General features: G+C 33.5%; 1 protein-coding gene across 1 annotated transcript in view; it reads right to left on the reverse strand.

Annotated features, from left to right (window-relative positions):
- BIRC6 (baculoviral IAP repeat containing 6) overlaps nucleotides 1-19,835 on the reverse strand; it is a 213,402-nt gene that overhangs the window by 43,383 nt on the left and 150,184 nt on the right. The window contains 4 exon segments of the mRNA XM_079109988.1: nucleotides 7,180-7,348; nucleotides 8,285-8,449; nucleotides 12,754-12,971; nucleotides 15,047-15,347. Coding sequence (XP_078966114.1) covers nucleotides 7,180-7,348; nucleotides 8,285-8,449; nucleotides 12,754-12,971; nucleotides 15,047-15,347 — 853 coding nt within the window.

The raw sequence follows: 19,835 nt of genomic DNA on the forward strand, positions 1-19,835 counted from the left end.
CTTCATTCCCTTCCCACTGGTGTGTGGGAATTAGTGACAATCATATAAAGAATGGAGTTTGGAAAGGAAAAAAGAGTTTCCTAATTTTCACATTAGAAAGACCTGGTAGATAGCACCTTAACCAAGTGATCGGGATGAATGAACATCATCATGAATACATTTCATCATATGCATCCTCATGTGATGTGATGGGAATAGGACTTTTATTTCTGTAGCATTTTCTCCCCTAAATCCATGACCTCAGTTACAGAAATTCTGTAAATTCTCTCTCCAACTTTCTTCATGAGCGCTCCCACACAGTTTCTGTAACTGAGAGGTTTCCTTCCTAATTCCTCTGACCAGAAACACAAGTATCTCTCAGGATAATGCTTATTTCCTTTTCAACTCTGAAATGATATCTCCATAGTTTGAAAGAGGCACTAAAAAGGTAAAGATTTCCTAACACTAAGGGTTTGTTAGCATAACCCATTAGGTTAAGAGTAAATATGGGCTGGGATTATGGCTCAATGGTAGAGAGCTTGCCTAGCACATGTGAGGCACTGAATTAGATCCCCAGTATCACATTTAAAAAACCAAGTAAACAAAACAAAGATAGTGTGTCCATCTACAACTAAAAATAGTTTTTTAAACAGAGTAAATAATATAATGTGCCCTAATACCTAGTGTATTGTTTTCTGAAAACAAAGGAAAATATCATTTTTCAAAATTGGAGTGAGATGAAGTGAAAGTGATTCTCTAAAGTAATATTCTGTCTTGCTTTGGTCAAATATTTCTAACAATGAAACAGGATCTCCATCTAGTGGTCAGAGGGGCAACTGCAGGCTTACTAAATGGTATAAATTTAGCTACAATAGAGACTAGAGGAAAAAGGATCATGACCTACAAATGCGGTTTTCAGAATTACCTGGTTATAGTAAGTAGAAATCAAAAGTTGAGAGAAAAATTAAAACACATGGTTTATATGAAGATTTTTGTCATCTACCTAAGAAATCTCTCATGAAAACAACTGCCTTTTCTCTCTCTATGGCATTTTCATCACTCTTTATTATTTGGGGGGGGAGGGGGGAGTGGTATGTGTATGTGCTGGGATTGAACCCAGGGCCTCATGCATGCTAAGCAATTGCAATCACTAACCCAAACCCCCATTCCTCCCCCTCATTCTTCTTTTTGTTGTTTGACATGTTTTTCAAAATTTATTGGGTAAAGTATTATAATTCAATACACATACTACAATGTAATGATCAAATCAAGGTAATTAGCATTTCTATCTCCTCAAATATTATCATTTCTCTGTGTTGGAATCCTTCAAATGTCTCCAGTCACTCTGAAATATATCGTTGCCATACTGGGTCATATAACAATAAGACTACTTCCCTCCATCCAACTGTGTTTGGGGGCTCACTACCTAATCTCTAGCCCCCCTCTCTCTCGATAATGACTCTATTCTCAACTTCTATGTTGTCAACTTTTTTTTAAACTTTCTCAAATGAGTGAGAATGTGTGGTATTTGTCCTTCTCTCCCATCATTTTTTTCTTTTTCTTTTCCTTCTGGGGATTGAATCCAGGGGAGCTTTACTACTGAGTCATATTCCCCAATCCTTATTATTTTTTAGTTTGAGACAGGGTCTTATTAAATTGTTCAGGTTCTTGTTAAATTGAGGAGGCTAAGCTCAGTGGCATGGGAGGCTGAGGCAAGTTCAAAACCAGCCTCAGCAACTTAGTGAGACCCTAAGCAACTCAGTGAGACCCTGTCTCTAAATAAAATACAAAATAGGGCTGGGGATGTGAATCAGTGGTTAAGCATCCCTGCGTTGAATTCCTGGAACCAGAAAAGAAAAGAGGAGGCTGGCCTCCAACTTGGAATCCTCCTGCCTCATCCTCTTGAATTGCTGTGATTTTAAGCATGTGTCACCACACTTGGTTTGTTCCTGGCTTATATCACTTAACGTAAAATCCTCTAGTTTCATCCATGTTGCTATAAATGACAGGATTTCCATCTTCTTAATGGCAAATATGTCACTTTTAAAAATCCATTTATTTGTCAATGAACATCTTGGTCAATTCCTTCCCCATATCTTGACTACTATGAATAGTGCTGCAGAAAACATAGGTTTACAGAATCTGATAAAATGATTTCATTTCTTTTGGCTATGGACATGAGTGTGCACATGCGCATACACATACAAGCACAGTAGAGGGACTGCTGCATCATATTTTCATTTTGCTGAGGAACCTCTAATTAGTGGTTGCACTAATTAGACAAATGCTATTGTATGAAACTAAGAAGCTGCTGCACAGCAAAGTAAACAATCAAGAGAAAACCTTCAGAGACTATTTTTACAGACTATCTGACAAGGGGTTAATATCTAGAATATAAAAGGAACTCAACAGCAAGAAAAACAACAAAATTATTCAATTTAAAAATGGACAAAGATTTGAATAGACATTTCTCAAAACAAGATATAAAAGTGACCAACAAATACGTGAAGAAATATTAAACATCATTAATCAGGGAAATACAAAGCAAAACCACAAAAATGTCATCCCAGTTACAATGACTACCATCAAAAGGCAAAAAGTAAAAACATGTTGATGGGAGTGTGGAGAAAGGGAGCTCTTATATGTTGTTGGAATTTACCATTCTTTGAAAAATGGTACTGGAGATAAACTATCCTAAAATTTTTTACACACTTACTTGTTTCACCACCTACCTTGACCTTGAAGCTGTGGCTTCAAATCTATTGTTTTATTTATATTTTTTTCTGTACTGTTTTTCAGACCAACTGTCTCACTGATCTTACTGAATTAGGCTCTTGGAAGAAAAGTCCAAATTATTATATGTTTTAAATTTCTAGTTTGTTACATATAGATGGCCAACACAGAATTATGTTATTGATTTGCTGTTAATTAAAAGTGCAAACCCCAAGAAGGAATACTAACATCTTTCTATCATGAAAAGAACTATTAGGCTAGTGTCAAATTCATTCTTCTATCTTAAATAACTGAAACCATGCTGCAAAACCTTTGCTAAATCTGAGTAATTTTGCCTAAATATGAAAAATCATACTACTATGGCACCAAACACTTTAAAAAAGGTTTCCATTCATTTAAACATAACAGGTCTCGAATTCCTCTCCACCCATTTTTAGGCCTATACTAAGAAGCCAATTTATGAAAAGGTTATAGCAGCTAGGCGTGGTGGTGTACACCTATAATCCCAACCACCTGGGAGGCTGAGGCAGGAGAAAGGAGAATCACAGATGCACTGGAGATGTAGCTGGTGACAGAGATGCCCTTGGGTTCAATCCCCAATGTCCCCAGAAAATTAAAAAAAAAAAAAAAAAAAAAAGATTATAGTAGGAAAACTACTATTATGTCATTATTAAATATTCCTGCTACAGTGAATTCACAAAAGATGAAATGTTCAGAATTTATCCCAACAATACTAAACCAGTTTAAAGGTCTGGATACATAAATGCTCAAATTTTAAAATTTTACAAATAAAAGTAACTGTCTAAAAATAACAAATTGGTTAAAACAATGGCATAGTCATTATTATGCTACAAATAAAATAACTGTTAAGAGAATCATTTAATGACTAAATTGCTAAATATAATCAGTTACCTACCTCTGGAGAATAGGATCAGTGTCTCAGTTACAGAATTGTTAGAAGTCATTTTTGAAAAAAAGGGTGTCCTTCTCCCCAAGGAACTTGTATACTCCCTCTATTCTGGTAATAATTTTGCAACTGACAATATTCTCTTTCCAACTTTGATGCAAAGATGTTCAGAGCTACAAGTGAAGATCAACTTTATGTGCAATTATTGTTGATCCTTTTGGCCAGCATAGTATTATTATTTAAAATATTTAGGCCAATTTTAAAATTTCTGTCAAAATAGAATAGACTTATGTAACCTGCTACATTGTGAGCTTTCTCCATTGAAAACTTGGGAAGGTTTTATTAAAATAAGGAACAAACTGGTACTCATATCGATCTTTAACAGTAATTAAGAAGAAAAGTTTAAAATATCTGCAAAATAGCTACTTAGCACCAGGAGAAAAGGGCAAAAGGGGAAGAGGGTAAAGGCAAGAAACCACATTAGGTAATCAAAGGTTACCAGAAAACTAGTCTTTGATCTGAAAAGACTGCACCAACACTACAGGCCTCTGTATTTTCTTGTCTTGCTCATCAATCATTTAAAACATGTAACAGAATGGAAATATGTAGTATTTTCCTATAGCTCTTATAAGAACATATTACCTTGGTTTCTGTTTTTGAATATGCTAGCAACTGTAAGCAAACATTCTCATCCCTTAAATCCAAGGTCTCAAGCAAAATTATTAGTATTGTTTGCACACTTAAAAATCAACCTGTTGGGTTGTGGATATAGCTCAGCTAACACTGTGTAAAGCCCAGAATTTGACCCCCTTACTGCACAAACCAAAAACCAAAAACCAAAACTAACTTAGAGAATCTTCTATAAATGGCCTGTATTCTATAAAAAATATTAATATCAAGAGAGAAAAAGGCTGGGTTGGAGTTGTGGCTCAGTGGTAGAGCACTTGCCTGTCATCTGTAAGGCCCTGGATTCACTACTCAGTACCACATATAAATAAATAAAATATTCACTGACAACAAAAAATATTTTAAAAAAAGACAAAGGTTGGAAACTCAGATTTTTTTGAATCAATAGAGTCATGATAACTAAATAAAGCAAAAGATTCTGAGCTGAATACTGTAACCTATAAAACATTGCCAATAATAAATTAAATGGAATTATTACAAAATTTAGAAATGGATTTTTAGACTAATTTTCTAAAGTAGGCATTTTATGAAGTTTTAGGAAAACTCTGGCGAGATAACTTGTTCAGATTTTAAAATGCCATTTAAAAAAGTTAATTATTAATATTTTAGCTAAATTTGATAATTATATAATTAACTTACACTTACTTATTTCACATAAAAAATATTAGGCCATATTTTCCTGACCCACCTTGCTTCTCACAAACTAAAAGACAGAAAATATTCCAAACTCAAGAATAATACTCTAATTACTGAAAACATCATTTAAGAGGCATGCCATCTAACCTATTTACTACAGCTAAGTTAACAATTTTATACTAATTTATCTTAAAGTATTATTATTATTATCATTTTGGGGGTACTAGGGATTGAACCCAGGGGTGCTCTACCACTAAACCACATCCCCAGCCCTTTTAACTTTGGGACTTGTGATCCTCCTGCTTCAGCCTCCTGAGACATTGAGATTACACATGTGCACTACCAAGCGGGCTTAAAGTATTATTTCAAAATAAATTTTTGGTATCACATTCAAGTTCAAATGTATGACTTAAAATTATATCATTACTTAGACAAAATACCAGATTTACGCACATCTACACTCAGTATGAAGAAATTCCTATTGTAGGAAAATACTAAGTTGGAAAAAGAAAAATCAAATTCTGATCTATCACATAAGATTACCAAATATTATACCTTGCTTATTACCACACCATTTCTTTTTTCTTTGTTTTAAGACAGGGTTGGGCTCATTTGCCTAGGTTGGCCTACAACTCAGGATCCTCTTCCCTTAGACTGGATTACAGATGTGTACCACCACAACCAGGATTAAGATACACATCTTATCAGAAAGCACACTTTTATATAAACTGATTATTTTAAATATTATATAGTTTGCATAATATCCTTTTTGATCCTAAACCATAAAGATAAAATTTTGCTCAGTGTTATACAAAGAGTGAATTTTAAGACACAAAAATTTAAGTTGTTTTGGTAGGCAATATTTCTTGAAAGTTAAAGGGATTAATAAAATAAAATTTTAATGGTAGAGAAAATGAGAAGAGAAACCTTTTCTCATTCTATTCAACTGTTCTATGTGATCCAGTATTAAATTTTATATAATATTCAGTATTTTATTTAATCACAAAACATTCTGCATGTGTCATTACTTAAAAAAAAAATCTGATGTATAAAACAAGTCAATCTAAAAAAAAAGTCTTAATAACAATCACCTCAATACCTTCATGAAGAAATTTAAGCCACACTGATGTTCTTTTGAAGCACAATAATTTCCATGATAGTAGGGAATATAAGCAGTAATTTTTTTTCAAATACAAGTACCTTTTCCTTCCACCCAACTGTGCAACTTAGCTGCCACAAACCAGACTACTCTGAGATTCAGTCCCACTGTTTTCCTTATATATTCCTAACAAACTAATAAAATGCATAAATGTTTACTGTCATGAGTAATAATATAAACTAAAAGAGATAAGGGTAAGAATAAAACAGTTAAAATAAAAATCAAACGTAAAGGTCCTGATTCAAAGAAGTGAACTACTTGTTTTTCTTGTCAATATTGTGTTTCTGAGTCTCATATAACTTTCTATGCCTGTTCTGAAAAGAACACAATTCTTGAGCAATAATTCCACAAAAAAATAATAAGTTAACACCAATCAACTGCATACTGACAAAATAAGTACCTATGATATTTTTATTGAATTTAAAAGTGAATCCCTTTAAGTACTTATACACTTGAATGATTTATCTTTCTTCAAAACCTTACTATTGTCTAACATGGTGCGGTGGTGTGTATCTGTAATTCTAGTAACTCAAGAGGTCCAGATAGAGGATCGCAGGTTTGAGGCCAGCCTTAGCAATCTAGCAAGCCCCTCTCTCAAAATAAAAAAGGTCTGGGGATGTAGCTCAATGGAAAAGAGCTCCTGGGTTCAATCCCCTTGAGGAGGAGACCCTACTGTGTATCATTTCATAGTTGGATTTTTAAAAAAACTATAAAATGCATAGAGGTTCCACCATATTAAGCACATTTCGATCATGAAACCAGTACATACTGTCATGAAGTTTCTAGCCTTTGTTCTATCATTTTTGGTTATTAAAAGAAAGAAACGTATGCTCATAGGCGAAGACAAAGGAATCATGAAAATTTTTATTCCAAGTTCTAGAACAGGTGATGGCATAATATTGAATTAAGGGCACTAGAATCAATTATTTTCAGAAAAATTATTAAGAAATAAATCCACTGACTATGCCAATTAAACCTTATTATTATTTAAGTTGATAATGATAAAATAAACGAACAAAAATATTCATCCACAAAGATATTTCAAAGGAACAATTACAAAGTTTTGTAACTGATTTACCTGAATCATTTCGTAGGTAAGATGACATGGCTGGTATAAGGCAGGACTGACTGAGAAGCTCTAGAAGTACAGATGGCAGGGCATTACTGTTCTGTCCTCTACTCTCATGAGATGACTGAGCTTCTCCATTTACTGCACCACTAACAGGATTTATGTAACTTGCAAGAACCTGAAAATTTAAATTATTCAAAGTAAATTGGATTTTAGCTTCGCATACTTTAAAAGCGTATACATTAAGTTACAGATTCAATCTGAATATTCAAAAGTGCATATTTTCTATTCAATATCTTACGTTTTGAAAATTAGATACCTTCTGCTTAAATTTTCAAAAGGAAAATATCTATTTTGCCTGAGAGTGTTATTGACAAAGCATGGTGCACCATATTTGACTACACACAGAGAAGTGATTCATTTAAGGGCACAAACTTAAAAGCTTAGTAGCAACTCATATTATACACAGTATTTTATTGAGTAGGTTCAGATAACAGTCTGAGAGTGCTGGGATCTTAAGACGTCTATATTACTCTGACTGTATCATTCTAGAAATGCAGAAAGCAACACTCAAAAAGACTTTATAAACTTCAATTAATTGATGCAGAAACTAACGCTAATCTTTAACTCTCTCTCTCACTTCTGTGGTATCAAGGCTTTTTATGCTAGTTCAACTTGCCTGACCCTAGAAGCATCACAGACAATTTGAAAATAAAAGTATAATGGTGGTAGGGATGTAGCTCATTGGTAAAGCATGCACAAAGCCCAGAGTTCAATGTCTATTAACAATAAAAAGTAAATAAACAGATAACGTTTAATACAAGAGTCTAGATACAACGTGTTAAAATGAGATGATGACTAGAAGAGGGTGATATGTGCATTTTCCAGTTATAGAAGAATTTCATCCTTGTCGGCTTCCTTTCAGTGAAGAAACTGAGAAGGAACAAATTTAGAATCATAAGCAGGGAAGAGCAATCTTTGTCAATAACATCTAAGAATGTACTGGGAGAAGAGAGAACAAGTGGGCATAAAAGTAGCTGAAGATGAGTTGGATGAGTCCATTAGTACAAATACAAAAATAATGGTAACTATAATATGGTCTTCACAAATTTACCTGTAGAAGACAGGTGACATGTTCCTCTTCCAGCCTTTGTTTAGTTAAGGCTTGTTCCACATCCCACCCAGAAGCTGTAGAACCTGTTCCAAAGCCAGTTCCTTTGGCCCAATATAACTGCTGTTCTTCTGTTGATGTAGGGTTATGAGAGCTTGACACCTGTGGCTTATGGCAATAAGAAGTAAAAATTTATTACTACGGGTTTTATTTATTTTCAGAAATATTTCTTACTGGCAATGTAAAACAGTTCAGCCATTATGGAAAAATAGTTAGAAAATTATAAAAAAAAAAATTAAACATTGAATTATTATGACTTCTATGTATATACCCCAAAGAAAAGAAAATCAGTATTAAAACAGACATATATACACATGGTCATAACAGCACTATTTATAATAGTCAAAAAACAGAAAGAACCCAAATGTCTAATGGATGAATAGACAAGTAAATACAATGGAATATTATTTAGCCATAAAAAGTAATGGAGTACTAATGCACGCTATGTGGATAAACCTCAAAAAAACCTTTGCTAAGTGAAAGAAGATGGAAAATGTAATATATTGTAAAATTCCATTTACATGAAATATCTAGTATACGTAAATGCCCAGTGACAGAATGCAAACTGTACTTTCAAAGGGAAAGAAGGGGAAAATGGAAATATAAAAAATAAATGATAAATTAAAAAAAAAAAATCTTCTCAAATCACTTTGAGAGTCCAAAGAATCAATCAATGACTCCAAGACAAACAGAGAAAACAGAAAAAGGAAATAGAGATAAGACAGATTCTTTTAGAATGAATCCAGCAAAAAGACTATCACAATGATGTTTCCAATCATAATAATTGAGATTACTATTTATAGGAGTTAAATCTTAATTTCTTTCTTGTTCAGAATGTCAAGTATAGAAATATCTCAAATATTTAAAATAAGAATGGTGTGGAGACAGAAAATGATGAATTATAAACTTCACCCCTCCCCTCCTGCCATAAATGTGTGAATTCTTTATTATTATTTATGGAAATTGTATAATTAATTCTGGAACAAGAATCTTTCTGTAAAGAATTTCCATTAAATTCAACATATCACATACCCTCAAAACATTTGCAATTAAATGTTAGTTTCAACAGAAACTCACAAGTAGTATCAATATTTTTTTGTTTCCATGGAAATACTGGCTAAGGAAAAAATCATATGCAGAAAAATTTTTTTGGGGGGTGTGCAAAGGTAATGGGGCTTTAATCCAGTCATGCTCTGCCAGTGAGTGAACTATATCTCAGCCCTTTTTTTATTTTAAGACAAAATCTCACTAAGTTGTGAAGGATGGTTTAGAAATCTTAATACTCCTGTCCCAGCTTTCTTTGAGTCAAAGATTACAGATACAACTCACTGCACCAAGTACAGAAATACCATTTTTACAAATTGATATTTGTACTGTGAATATATGACTGAGAAATTCCATCTTTTACTTTATAAGAAAAACTGTTAAATGAATAAAATTCCATTACCAGATAAACATTTTCTAGAATAATCAATGCTACTGACTAAAAACAGCTATTTTTATTTAAAAAAAATTTTTTTTAGTTGTTGATGGACCATTATTTTATATATTTAGATGTGGTGTGATAAATGAACCCAGTGCCTCACACATGCTAGGCAGATGCTCTACCACTGAGCTACAACCCCAACTCAGCTATTTATTTATAAAAAAATCTAAACAATAACATATCAAGCTGTGCAGGTGACACGTGCCTGTCCCAACACTCAAGGGACTGAGTGAGGCAGGAAGATCACTTGCGCTCAAGAGGTCAAGAACAGCCTGGGAACACAGCAAGATCACACCTCAAAACTGAAACGAAAACCTCTCAAGTGAAGTTAAGATACACACAGAAAGAGCTGGGCACAGTGGTGTGTGCCTGTAATCATGGCAGCTCAAGAGTCTAAGGCAGGAGGATCACGAGTTTAGAGACAGTCTCTAAATTAAAAATACAAAATAGGGCTGGGAATGTGGCTCAGTAGTTGAATGCTCCTGAGTTCAAACTTTGGTACAAAACAAAACAAAACAAAACAAAAAAACAGAACACAAAACAAACACGTAAAGCTTAATGGATTATTACAGTGTAAACGCTATTAACTACAGGTCAAGAATTGGATCACTGTCCCCCAGAAAGTCCCCTCATTCCATGTTCCCCTCACACCCTCTTTTCTCCACAAAGTTAATCATAATCCTGATTTTTATTAAAATATACTTGCCACTTATTAAGTTTTGATTTGTACTTTTTTGATAACTAATAAAGAAAATCATCTTTTCACATTTTTTGGATATTTACATAGTTTTTTGGGAAGTGCCATTAAAACTTTCACCCTTTTTTAACTGGGTTGTATCCCTTTGCCTTTTTGAAGATCTTTACATATTCTGGATGTATGTTCTTTATCGGATCTATCAATCACCTTCCTATCTCACGATGTATCATTCTGTGGCTCACCTTTTCATTTTAGCAGTTTTTAATGACGTTAGAAAACAAACCTTAAGTGAGGTAGGGGATGGGGACAGGTTGGTCATGTTATAGTTAGATAGGAGGAATGAGATCTAGTGTTCTTACTGCATAGTAGAGTGACTATAATTGACAATAACATATTTCAAAATAACTAGAAGTAAGAATTTTAAATGTTTTTATCAAAAAGAAATGATCCGGTTTAGGTGGTAGATATGCAAATTACCATGATTTGATCATAACATAAGCTATATATACATCCAAATATTATATTCAAAAATATATGACTATGTATCAATTTTAAGTTTCTAATTTTAACATAATTGTCTTTTTTCATTTTTCCTTCTTTGCAGTTAATGCCTTTTTAGCACCCTACTACAAAAATTTTGTCTAATCCATCATAATTGTGTTTTATTAATAAAATAGGTATCGCTCTTTTTTTTTTTTTTTGAACCATGAACTGAATCCAGAGGTGTTTAACCACCAAGTCACACATCCACCCCTTTTTATTTTTTATTTTGAGACAGGGTCTTGCTAAGTTGCTTAGGGTCTTGATAAGTTGACAAGGCAGGCTTTGAACTTGTGGTCCTCCTGCCTCAGTCTCCCAAGCTGCAGGGATTACAGATGCATATATTTTTAATATAGTGTAAACATTCAGATCTATTGACCCCTTAAAATTACTTTTTGCTTACAGAATCCAGCAGAGCTTAAAGATTTTTTTGTTCCATACTGATATTAACTCATCTACTACCATATATTGATAAGACTATACTTAATTCATTAAGTTGCAGTTACATGTCATATATCAGATAATCATTTATATATGGGCTTTAGTCTACTTTTTCCTAGGCTTCTATCTATCCTTGTAATGGCACTACAGTTTCACAGTAAACTTTGATCTATGGCAGTATGAGATGGCTAGACATGTTGTTCTTTGAAACTACATGGACAATCAACTTGTCAACTTACTCCAAAAGGAAATCTGGATTGTAACAAACTTATAGATTAACTTGGAAAAGAATATTATCGTACTGTTGTAGTTTCTAGAGATAAACATAGGCAAAAACATTACTTTCAAGTGCTTTTCTGAAAAAATTCATGTATTTTATGAAGAGATTTTGTACATAATTTTCAGATGTATTCATAGGAATCTTCTATTTCAGATGCTACTCTAAAAAATTTCTTGAAAACTTTTTTTTTTTTTTTTTGGCCTGTTATTGTTAAATAATCAGTTATTTCCATATATTCATTCTTTTCAGTATTGGGGACTAAACTCAAGGGTGTTCTACCACTAGGCTACATCCCCGATACTTCTTATTTTTTATTTTGAGACAGGGTCTCTCTGCGTTGCCTAGGGCCTCAAATTTGTGAGCTTCCTCCCTTGACCTCCCAAGTTGTAGGTATTAAGGCATGCACCACTGCAACTGATGAAACAATTGCTTTTTATATACTGTCTCTATAAATTGCATCCTCAGTAAAATCGAGTTAAGCCATTGATTATTTTTAGGTTTTCCTAAAAATACAATCAAAAAATCTAGAAATAATGAGGTCCCTCTCAATCTATTTTTGTTCTTTCTTGTCTTACTACATTGAACAGAACTTACCATTCAATAGTATGATTCCCTAAAGTTCATTAAAGGAAAGGAAAATGGATCGCAGCATAAATTCAAAATATCTTGACAAATGGGAAAGTTTATTAAAATTCTGAAATTTTTTGTGTTTTTCAAGTAGATGGGTTAATTTGTGATTTTCTGAAGAAGCCGAATATACAAAACAATTATAGTTTCTCTTTTAAATACCCTTATTTTAAGTGTACAAAGGGATACCCAAACCTTTGAAATACTACTTCAGAAAAGGCTTTATTTAAAAATTTTTTTTTTAATTTAGCTTTTAATTTTTTACCGACTGCATTTTGATTCATTGTACACAAATGGGGTACACGATTTTGTTTTTAATAAACAATTATAATTAAACCTACCTCTGTTTGATTGAGGCTAGAGTTTGGAACTCGTGGGGCATGATGGCTCAGAGCAGAGAGACAGACAAGAATGAGATGTAGTGCACCAATTTCCAATGCCATCCGCCTAAGAAGCACACCGTCATCAGTTGTCAAAGGCGTAGTGCTAAACAAGCTACGAAGGACATGGAAAGGAAGGGTTGGAAGCACGTTGGCTGATGGAGATTGCAGAATATGACCTAGATTGAAAAGAGAAGAGGACTCAAACTCAAAATATTTAAAAACACAATATGGAGCTACCATACAGGGTCAAAAATTGAATGACAATGCAATGTAAAATTATATCAATTAACTTATTATAAAACTGTAAATACTATAGATAGAATAGTAATATTTTCACATTTAATCACGAACAATATCAGGAAAAAAGCTCTGTAGGACACAGTATACATAAATTCCAAAAACGGTTGAAATATATGCATACAATAGCTATAGATAGTATCAAAATTATTAGATAGTGAGTGACTGAAATCACTTCCTTTTTAGCAATACAGTTTTCTACTATATTTTAGTCAGAAGTGTTACATGCAAAGAAAGCAATGCTACATGAATAGTGAATGAGACTATTATAGAAAAGGATATAATCATGCTTTTAAAAATTTTTATTTATTTATTTATTCATTCACAGGCATGCCAGGCAAGCCTACTAGCACTGAGCTACATCCCCAGCCCCATAATTATGCTTTTTAATAAATAGTCATCATATATTCACTAAAATTAGTGAAATGGCACAAAAGTTCTCTTTTTTAAGGTCTACTGTCTTGCAATGTAATGTTAAAATACAATGGACTTTACCCCTTCAGCTACCTAATAAAATGTACTTTGAATAACAGCTTCAGAGTTTTAAGGTATATAAATTCACAGTTTTATTGGATTAAATGTATGTTGTGGAGTAGGGTTTAACAAAATATTCTTTCTAAATGACATATGAAAGAAATCGACCTAAAGTATGTGTTTTAAAAATGATGTAAGAAAATATTTATTTTTATTAATATTACTAGAATGATCATTGAGTGAATAAAGAAAGAACCCAAGCAAAAATCTACTTTCCTAGCCAGGTGCTGTAGCACATGCCTGTAATTCCAGCGGCTCAGGAGGGTGAGGCAGGAAGATTGAGAGTTCAAAGCCAGCCTCAGCAAATGCGAGGAGCTAAGCAACTTAGTGAGACCCTGCCTAAATAAAATACAAAGGAGAGCTGGGGATGTGGCTCAGTGGTCAAGTGCCCTTGAGTTCAATCCCCAGTACCCCTTCCCTCCAGAAAAAAAACCTACTTTGCTAGACCACCCTGTCAACCAATCTTCTTTTCCTTTCTATTAAATAATAACACCAAGCCAGTGGAAATAATCATGAACTTTCTATGATTATTCTGCATTATTATTATATAATATTATATATAACCATTTTTTAAATTCTGTTCTCTTTAATCTAAATATTGCCACCACATTCACTTTAAGTGTTATTTGCATAATATATTTTAATAAATCCTCACTTTTATTTAAAAAAATAAACTTCAGGTTCTTAGTAAGACTTTTCATGTTACCAATACCAGCTTTTAAAGTAAGCTGTCAGTACTGTCTTTTGTACAAAATTTCATCAGCTAACTTATCCCCTCTCTCATACACTAAGCCTCCAAGTATTGCTCAAACCATTCCTTCTTTCTGAAATAACTCTTCCCAATGAAATCTCACCTATCCTTTAAGGCCCCAGCAAAAAATTCCTATGCAGTTTCATTCATCCATTGCTGGGTAGTAAAGAAATAACCTCACCCTTGTGAGTATCCATATTACACTTAAGTATGTTCAAGGCCTTTAATAACTTGTTTCATCTGCATGTACTTGGTCACTGCTATAGCTGGAAGACACTTGCTACTTGAGGGTAAGGTAGACTACTTAAACACTACTGAATGTTTAAATCACTCCAAAGATGTCTAGCAGTTTTTTTTTTTTTGGGTGGTGCTGGGGATTGAACCCAGGGCCTTGTGCATGCCAGACAAGCACTCTACCAACTGAGCTATATCCTCAGCCCCTGTCTAGCAGTTCTGCAAGCCCTCAGTAAATATGTTTTTGAACAAAACAGAAAGTTCTTTACAATTTATTACATCTTATCTTCAAACTGAGCTACCATCAACAACAAATCATCTAATAGCTGAACTATGAAAGAAATAAATGATGAATAACAGGTGATGATCTGATAACTCTACCCAATCTACTTATGTATATGTTGATAAATTTAATTAATAACACTAAACACTTACTTCCTTCTCCATCATCTGTCACTCCCAATACCAATCGAAGAAGGCACTGGGCATGTTTTCTCTCTTTCAGAAGCACTTCAGCATAGCCCGGAAGACGAAGAAATAATCCAAAAGCAGCCAATGAATGGGCAGGTATGGGAGACATGGTCTGTACTGCTGACTTGATAGGTGGGGGCTCAGCTGCAATGGTTTCTGGAGCTTCATAAACTAATTCCCCTGATTGTTCAATGGTCACCCATTCAAACTGATCGCTATCCTTTGGTTTTTCCTGAGTGGTAGATGTCACTACTGGAGCACTCACCTTTAAAAAAAAAAAAAAAAAAGTGTGTTTGGCTGTTTATATCTTTCAACATCAGATTCAAATTAAAGACTTCAAATGATCTCTTTAAAATATAGGACTAGAAAGAATAAAAAAGGGGACAAGCATCCAGACACCAGAAAGTACATGAAATCATGAGTATGGCACTACTAGTTTGTTTGTTTGTTTGTTTGTTTATTTATTTCAGTGCTGCGGATCGAACTCAGGGACTTGTACTTACAACACAAGCACTCTACCAACTGAGCTATCTCCCCAGCCCGAGTATCTTTATATTAAAGTTATATTTTCTGCTTTGTAATTAAATATCTGTAGATGATCTTTGAGATTACATAAATACCTTGTTTCTCATCAAACTGATTTGCTGATATTAGCATTTTTATAATTCTTTCCTGAAACCCTACCTACCTCAGGAACTACAAAGTGTGACTTCTTAATTCTATCATTCTTTCCATATTTATTAGTTATTGAACTATAAGGAAAAACATTCATTTATTTTCCATGTATGTATGTATTTTTATCAGCATGGATTCTAACTCTATAGGTTACACGGGTTACTATTACTATTAGTTACTTTGATGTCTAAGTAGAATCAGATTTGTCACTAGAATCCCTTAAAGCAGGCTTCCATATCCTTTCAACACATTCCCATTCTTCTTCAAGCATTTCCTTGCTTTCTACTACAACATGAAACTCCAGGCTCACTAAAACTTGTTCATGGAGTCCTGGCTTCTTTTCTCCTGTGGTACTTGGAAATGAACCCAGAGCCTTCCACATGATAGGCAAGTATTCTACCACTGGTCTATATCCATAGTCCTATTTTAAATTTGAGACAGGGTCTCTTGCTAAGTTGCCCAGGCAGCTCTTGAATCACTTCAATTTTCCAGCCTCAGACTTTTGAGCAGCTGCAATTACAGGTGTGTACCACTGCGCCCACTGAATTCTGATTTCTTCTAGTGAAAACTGACACTGTTAGGGGGAGTCTGCTTCCAGTACCTATCAGAAAACAGATCTAGGAAATCTATCTATAAACATATATGTGTACATGTGTGAGTTCATATACAGACAAAATTTCTGGTATGCACTGTTCAAAAACATCAAGGCCGCTAAAACACAATGATAGGGGAATGTTACAGATTAAAGAAGATTATAGAAACAAGACAATAAAATGTAATATATGATCCAGAACTGTCTCCTGGATCTTCACTACCCTCAAACTATGCAAAAGAAAAACGAATTTTCTTTTGGTCCTAAAGAACATTATTAGAAAAACTAGCATAATCAGAATTAGATCTGCAGCATAAAGTACTACACATCAGTAAAAACTTCCTGATTTTAAAAACTGCACTGTAATTATATTAAGGAAGGTCTCTGCACTTAGGAGTAAAGAAGCTTCATGTCTATAAAATGATTTTTAAAACTTAAAAAAATTTTTTTTAGTTGTCAATGGACCTTTAATTAATTAACTAATTAATTTATTTATATGTGGGTACTGAGAGTTGAACCCAGGGCCTCACACATGCCAGGCAAGTGCTCTACCACTGAGCCACAACCCCAACCCATTAATATATATTTTTTTTAATTTTTAAGGGAAATTCTAACCACAGTTGCCATAGAAACTTTTAATTTTGTTTAAACATCTATTTCTCTTGTATGGCTATGAATATTTCAGTGGATACAAATTAGAAGTTCCCCACTTAAGTATGTAAATTAATGAATAAAAAGCAAACCTTAAGAGTTCTCACAGCATTCATCTAAAATGGTCCCACAGAGGAAGGAAATGTGTGTATATATGCATATAATTATTAAACTAATTTACAGCTACACTGAATGTACCTGCATCCTATAAAACAGTTGCAATTTTGATATCAGCAGTTTGATCTGACAACGGAAGTTTAGGCAAAGATGACAGAAAGTGAAGTACCCCAATTGTAAGAAGCTGTTCAAGGCTTTTTCACTCAGGAGTTCAATCTACTCTAACATCATTTTTCAGCTAAATTTTTTAAGTGCTTTTATATGCACTAAAAGATAGTTTACCACTAAAGTACCTCTACAATAATAAGGAATTGGTACTTTGTTACAAAGATTTACCTCTTGGTCATCACTCAATTTCCTTTAGGATTATTTCTCAATGATGAAAACAACAACAACAAAATGCTCTTGGTTTATTACATTCATATTCTTTAACAAGATGAAATGTGAAGAATTTTCAACCTTAGCAAAATCAAAAACAAAATTAAGGTCTGGGGTTGTAGCTCAGTGGTAAAGCACTTGCCTAGCATGTGTGAGGCACTGGGTTTGATCCACAGCAACCCCTTAAAATAAGGCACTGTGTCCATCTACGATTAACAAAAATTTTTTTTTTAAATATTAAAACTGCCAGGTACAGTGGTGCACGCCAGTAATCCCAGCAGCTCAGGAGGTTGAGGCAGGAGAATCTCAAAGCCAGCCTCAGCAAAAGCCAGGTGCTAAGCAACTCAGTGAGACCCTGTTTCTAAATAAAATACAAAACAGGCCTGGGGATATGGCACAATGGTCAAGTGTCCCTGAGTTGAATCCCTGGTACCCAAAATAATAATAATAATAAAAAAAATAAAACCACTATCATAAATCACTTCCCATTCTCTTGTCACACTGACAAGAGACACAGTGGCACAGAGGCTCAGGAGGCTGAGGCCAAAGGACCTAGAGTTCAAAGCCATCTTCAGCAATTTAGAGAGGTGAAGGCAACTCAGTGAGACCCTGTCTCTAATAAAATATAAAAAAGGGTTGGGGATGTGACTCAGTGATTAAGCATCCCTGGTACCAAAAAAAAAAAAAGAGAGAGAGATATGTATTCAATTCTTCATAACAACTTTTTTCATTATGGTAAATAATTGGAAATAATCAATGCACTAAAGAATACTTACTATTCTGTAACTACTATATATATCTATACAACATAAGGGCAATACAAATAAAGTACTACAGGTTCAGGAATCAACAAACATTAATTTCAGAGTAGAGGATCAGAAAAAAAGCAAACTCGAAGAATATAAAATGGTATTTATGTAAATAGCAAAAGTATTATCACACTACATTTCTAAGGTATTATGACAGATTATTTTTAAAGTATATATTTACTTATAAATACGGGTTAATGGGCTGGGGAGATAGCTCAGTCGGTAGGGTGCTTGCCTTGCAAGCACAAGGCCCTGGGTTCGATCCCCAGCACCGCAAAAAAAAAAATTAAAATAAAATAAAATAAAAAATAAATACTGGTTATTATACACTTCAAAAAGTCAAAATTGAAAACTGTTTAAATATATACTTTTGCTTAAGTAACAATGTTTTATTTGTTTGGTATACTAAAAATAACTGGGGTTGGGTTGTGGCTCAGTGGTAGAGCACTTGCCTAGCATGTGTGAGGCACTGGGTTGGATTCTCAGCACCACATATAAATAAATGAATAAAATAAAGGTCTGTCAACCTCTAAAAAAGTAATTTAAAAAAAATAAAAAATAAATTTCGTAAAGAGACTATTAAGAACCAGTTCATGTCGATTAATGTCTAGAAACAGAAAAGAGAAATGAATTATTCTAAGTTCAATGAACAGGATGATTTATGTGAAAACAACTGCAGGGCTTATGGTATTCCAGCCATCTAATAATGTCCTCTTAAATTCTGATACTTATATATTTGTACAGCAAACTTCCTACTTTTTAATGACTAAAAAGACATTTTCTCAAGTAGTCAAATCTTCTATTTTAATGACAAACGGGCTTTAGTTTGAATTCAACAAACATGGAATTAATGTGATTTCAAAATCAGAGATAAGGTAACTAAGATTAAAGGACTACAAAATATGTGTATCTGACTTAATTCTCTATGAGTGTGCATAAATATACACTTCTTTTGTAGGTTTCAGTAACCTGCATTTTTCAAGGAATTTATCCATTACATCTAAAATTGTCAAACACTTGGTAGCAAAAAGTTGATTATGATATTACTTTAATATTATAAGCTATAATAATATGCTTGCTCTCATTTGTATCATTCAGCCAGTTTGTGGGTTTTTTTTTCCTTAAAGTTTTGATAGGAATTTATGAATTTTATTAAAATTCGAACTAACAAAATGTTTAGTTTTCTTGTTTCTGTCTCTTCCTTTTTGTTTTTAATTGATTCTGATTTTACTTTCAATACTTCCTTCCTTCTTATTTTGGGTTAATTTCTCCTTTTTTCCCTAGTTTCTTAAAGTGAAAAATTGTAGCAATCATCTTAAGTTTCTTCTTGTAATTAGTTTGTGGATGACTGACCTTACTATGGAGGATTCTGCCCTTATTACTAATGTGAATCCTTTATTACTAGGATGTTTGTCTTTACTCTGTATATATTGTCCTTGACAGGACTAAAACTCGAGTTCTATCTTCTCTATGATAGCAGCTGAAATATGCATAGCCCTTTCAGTCTTCAAGTTTTGAAATGCCCTCAAAA

Source organism: Sciurus vulgaris (assembly GCF_902686455.1).
Source record: "Sciurus vulgaris genome assembly, chromosome: 14".
Taxonomy (NCBI): Eukaryota; Metazoa; Chordata; class Mammalia; order Rodentia; family Sciuridae; genus Sciurus; species Sciurus vulgaris.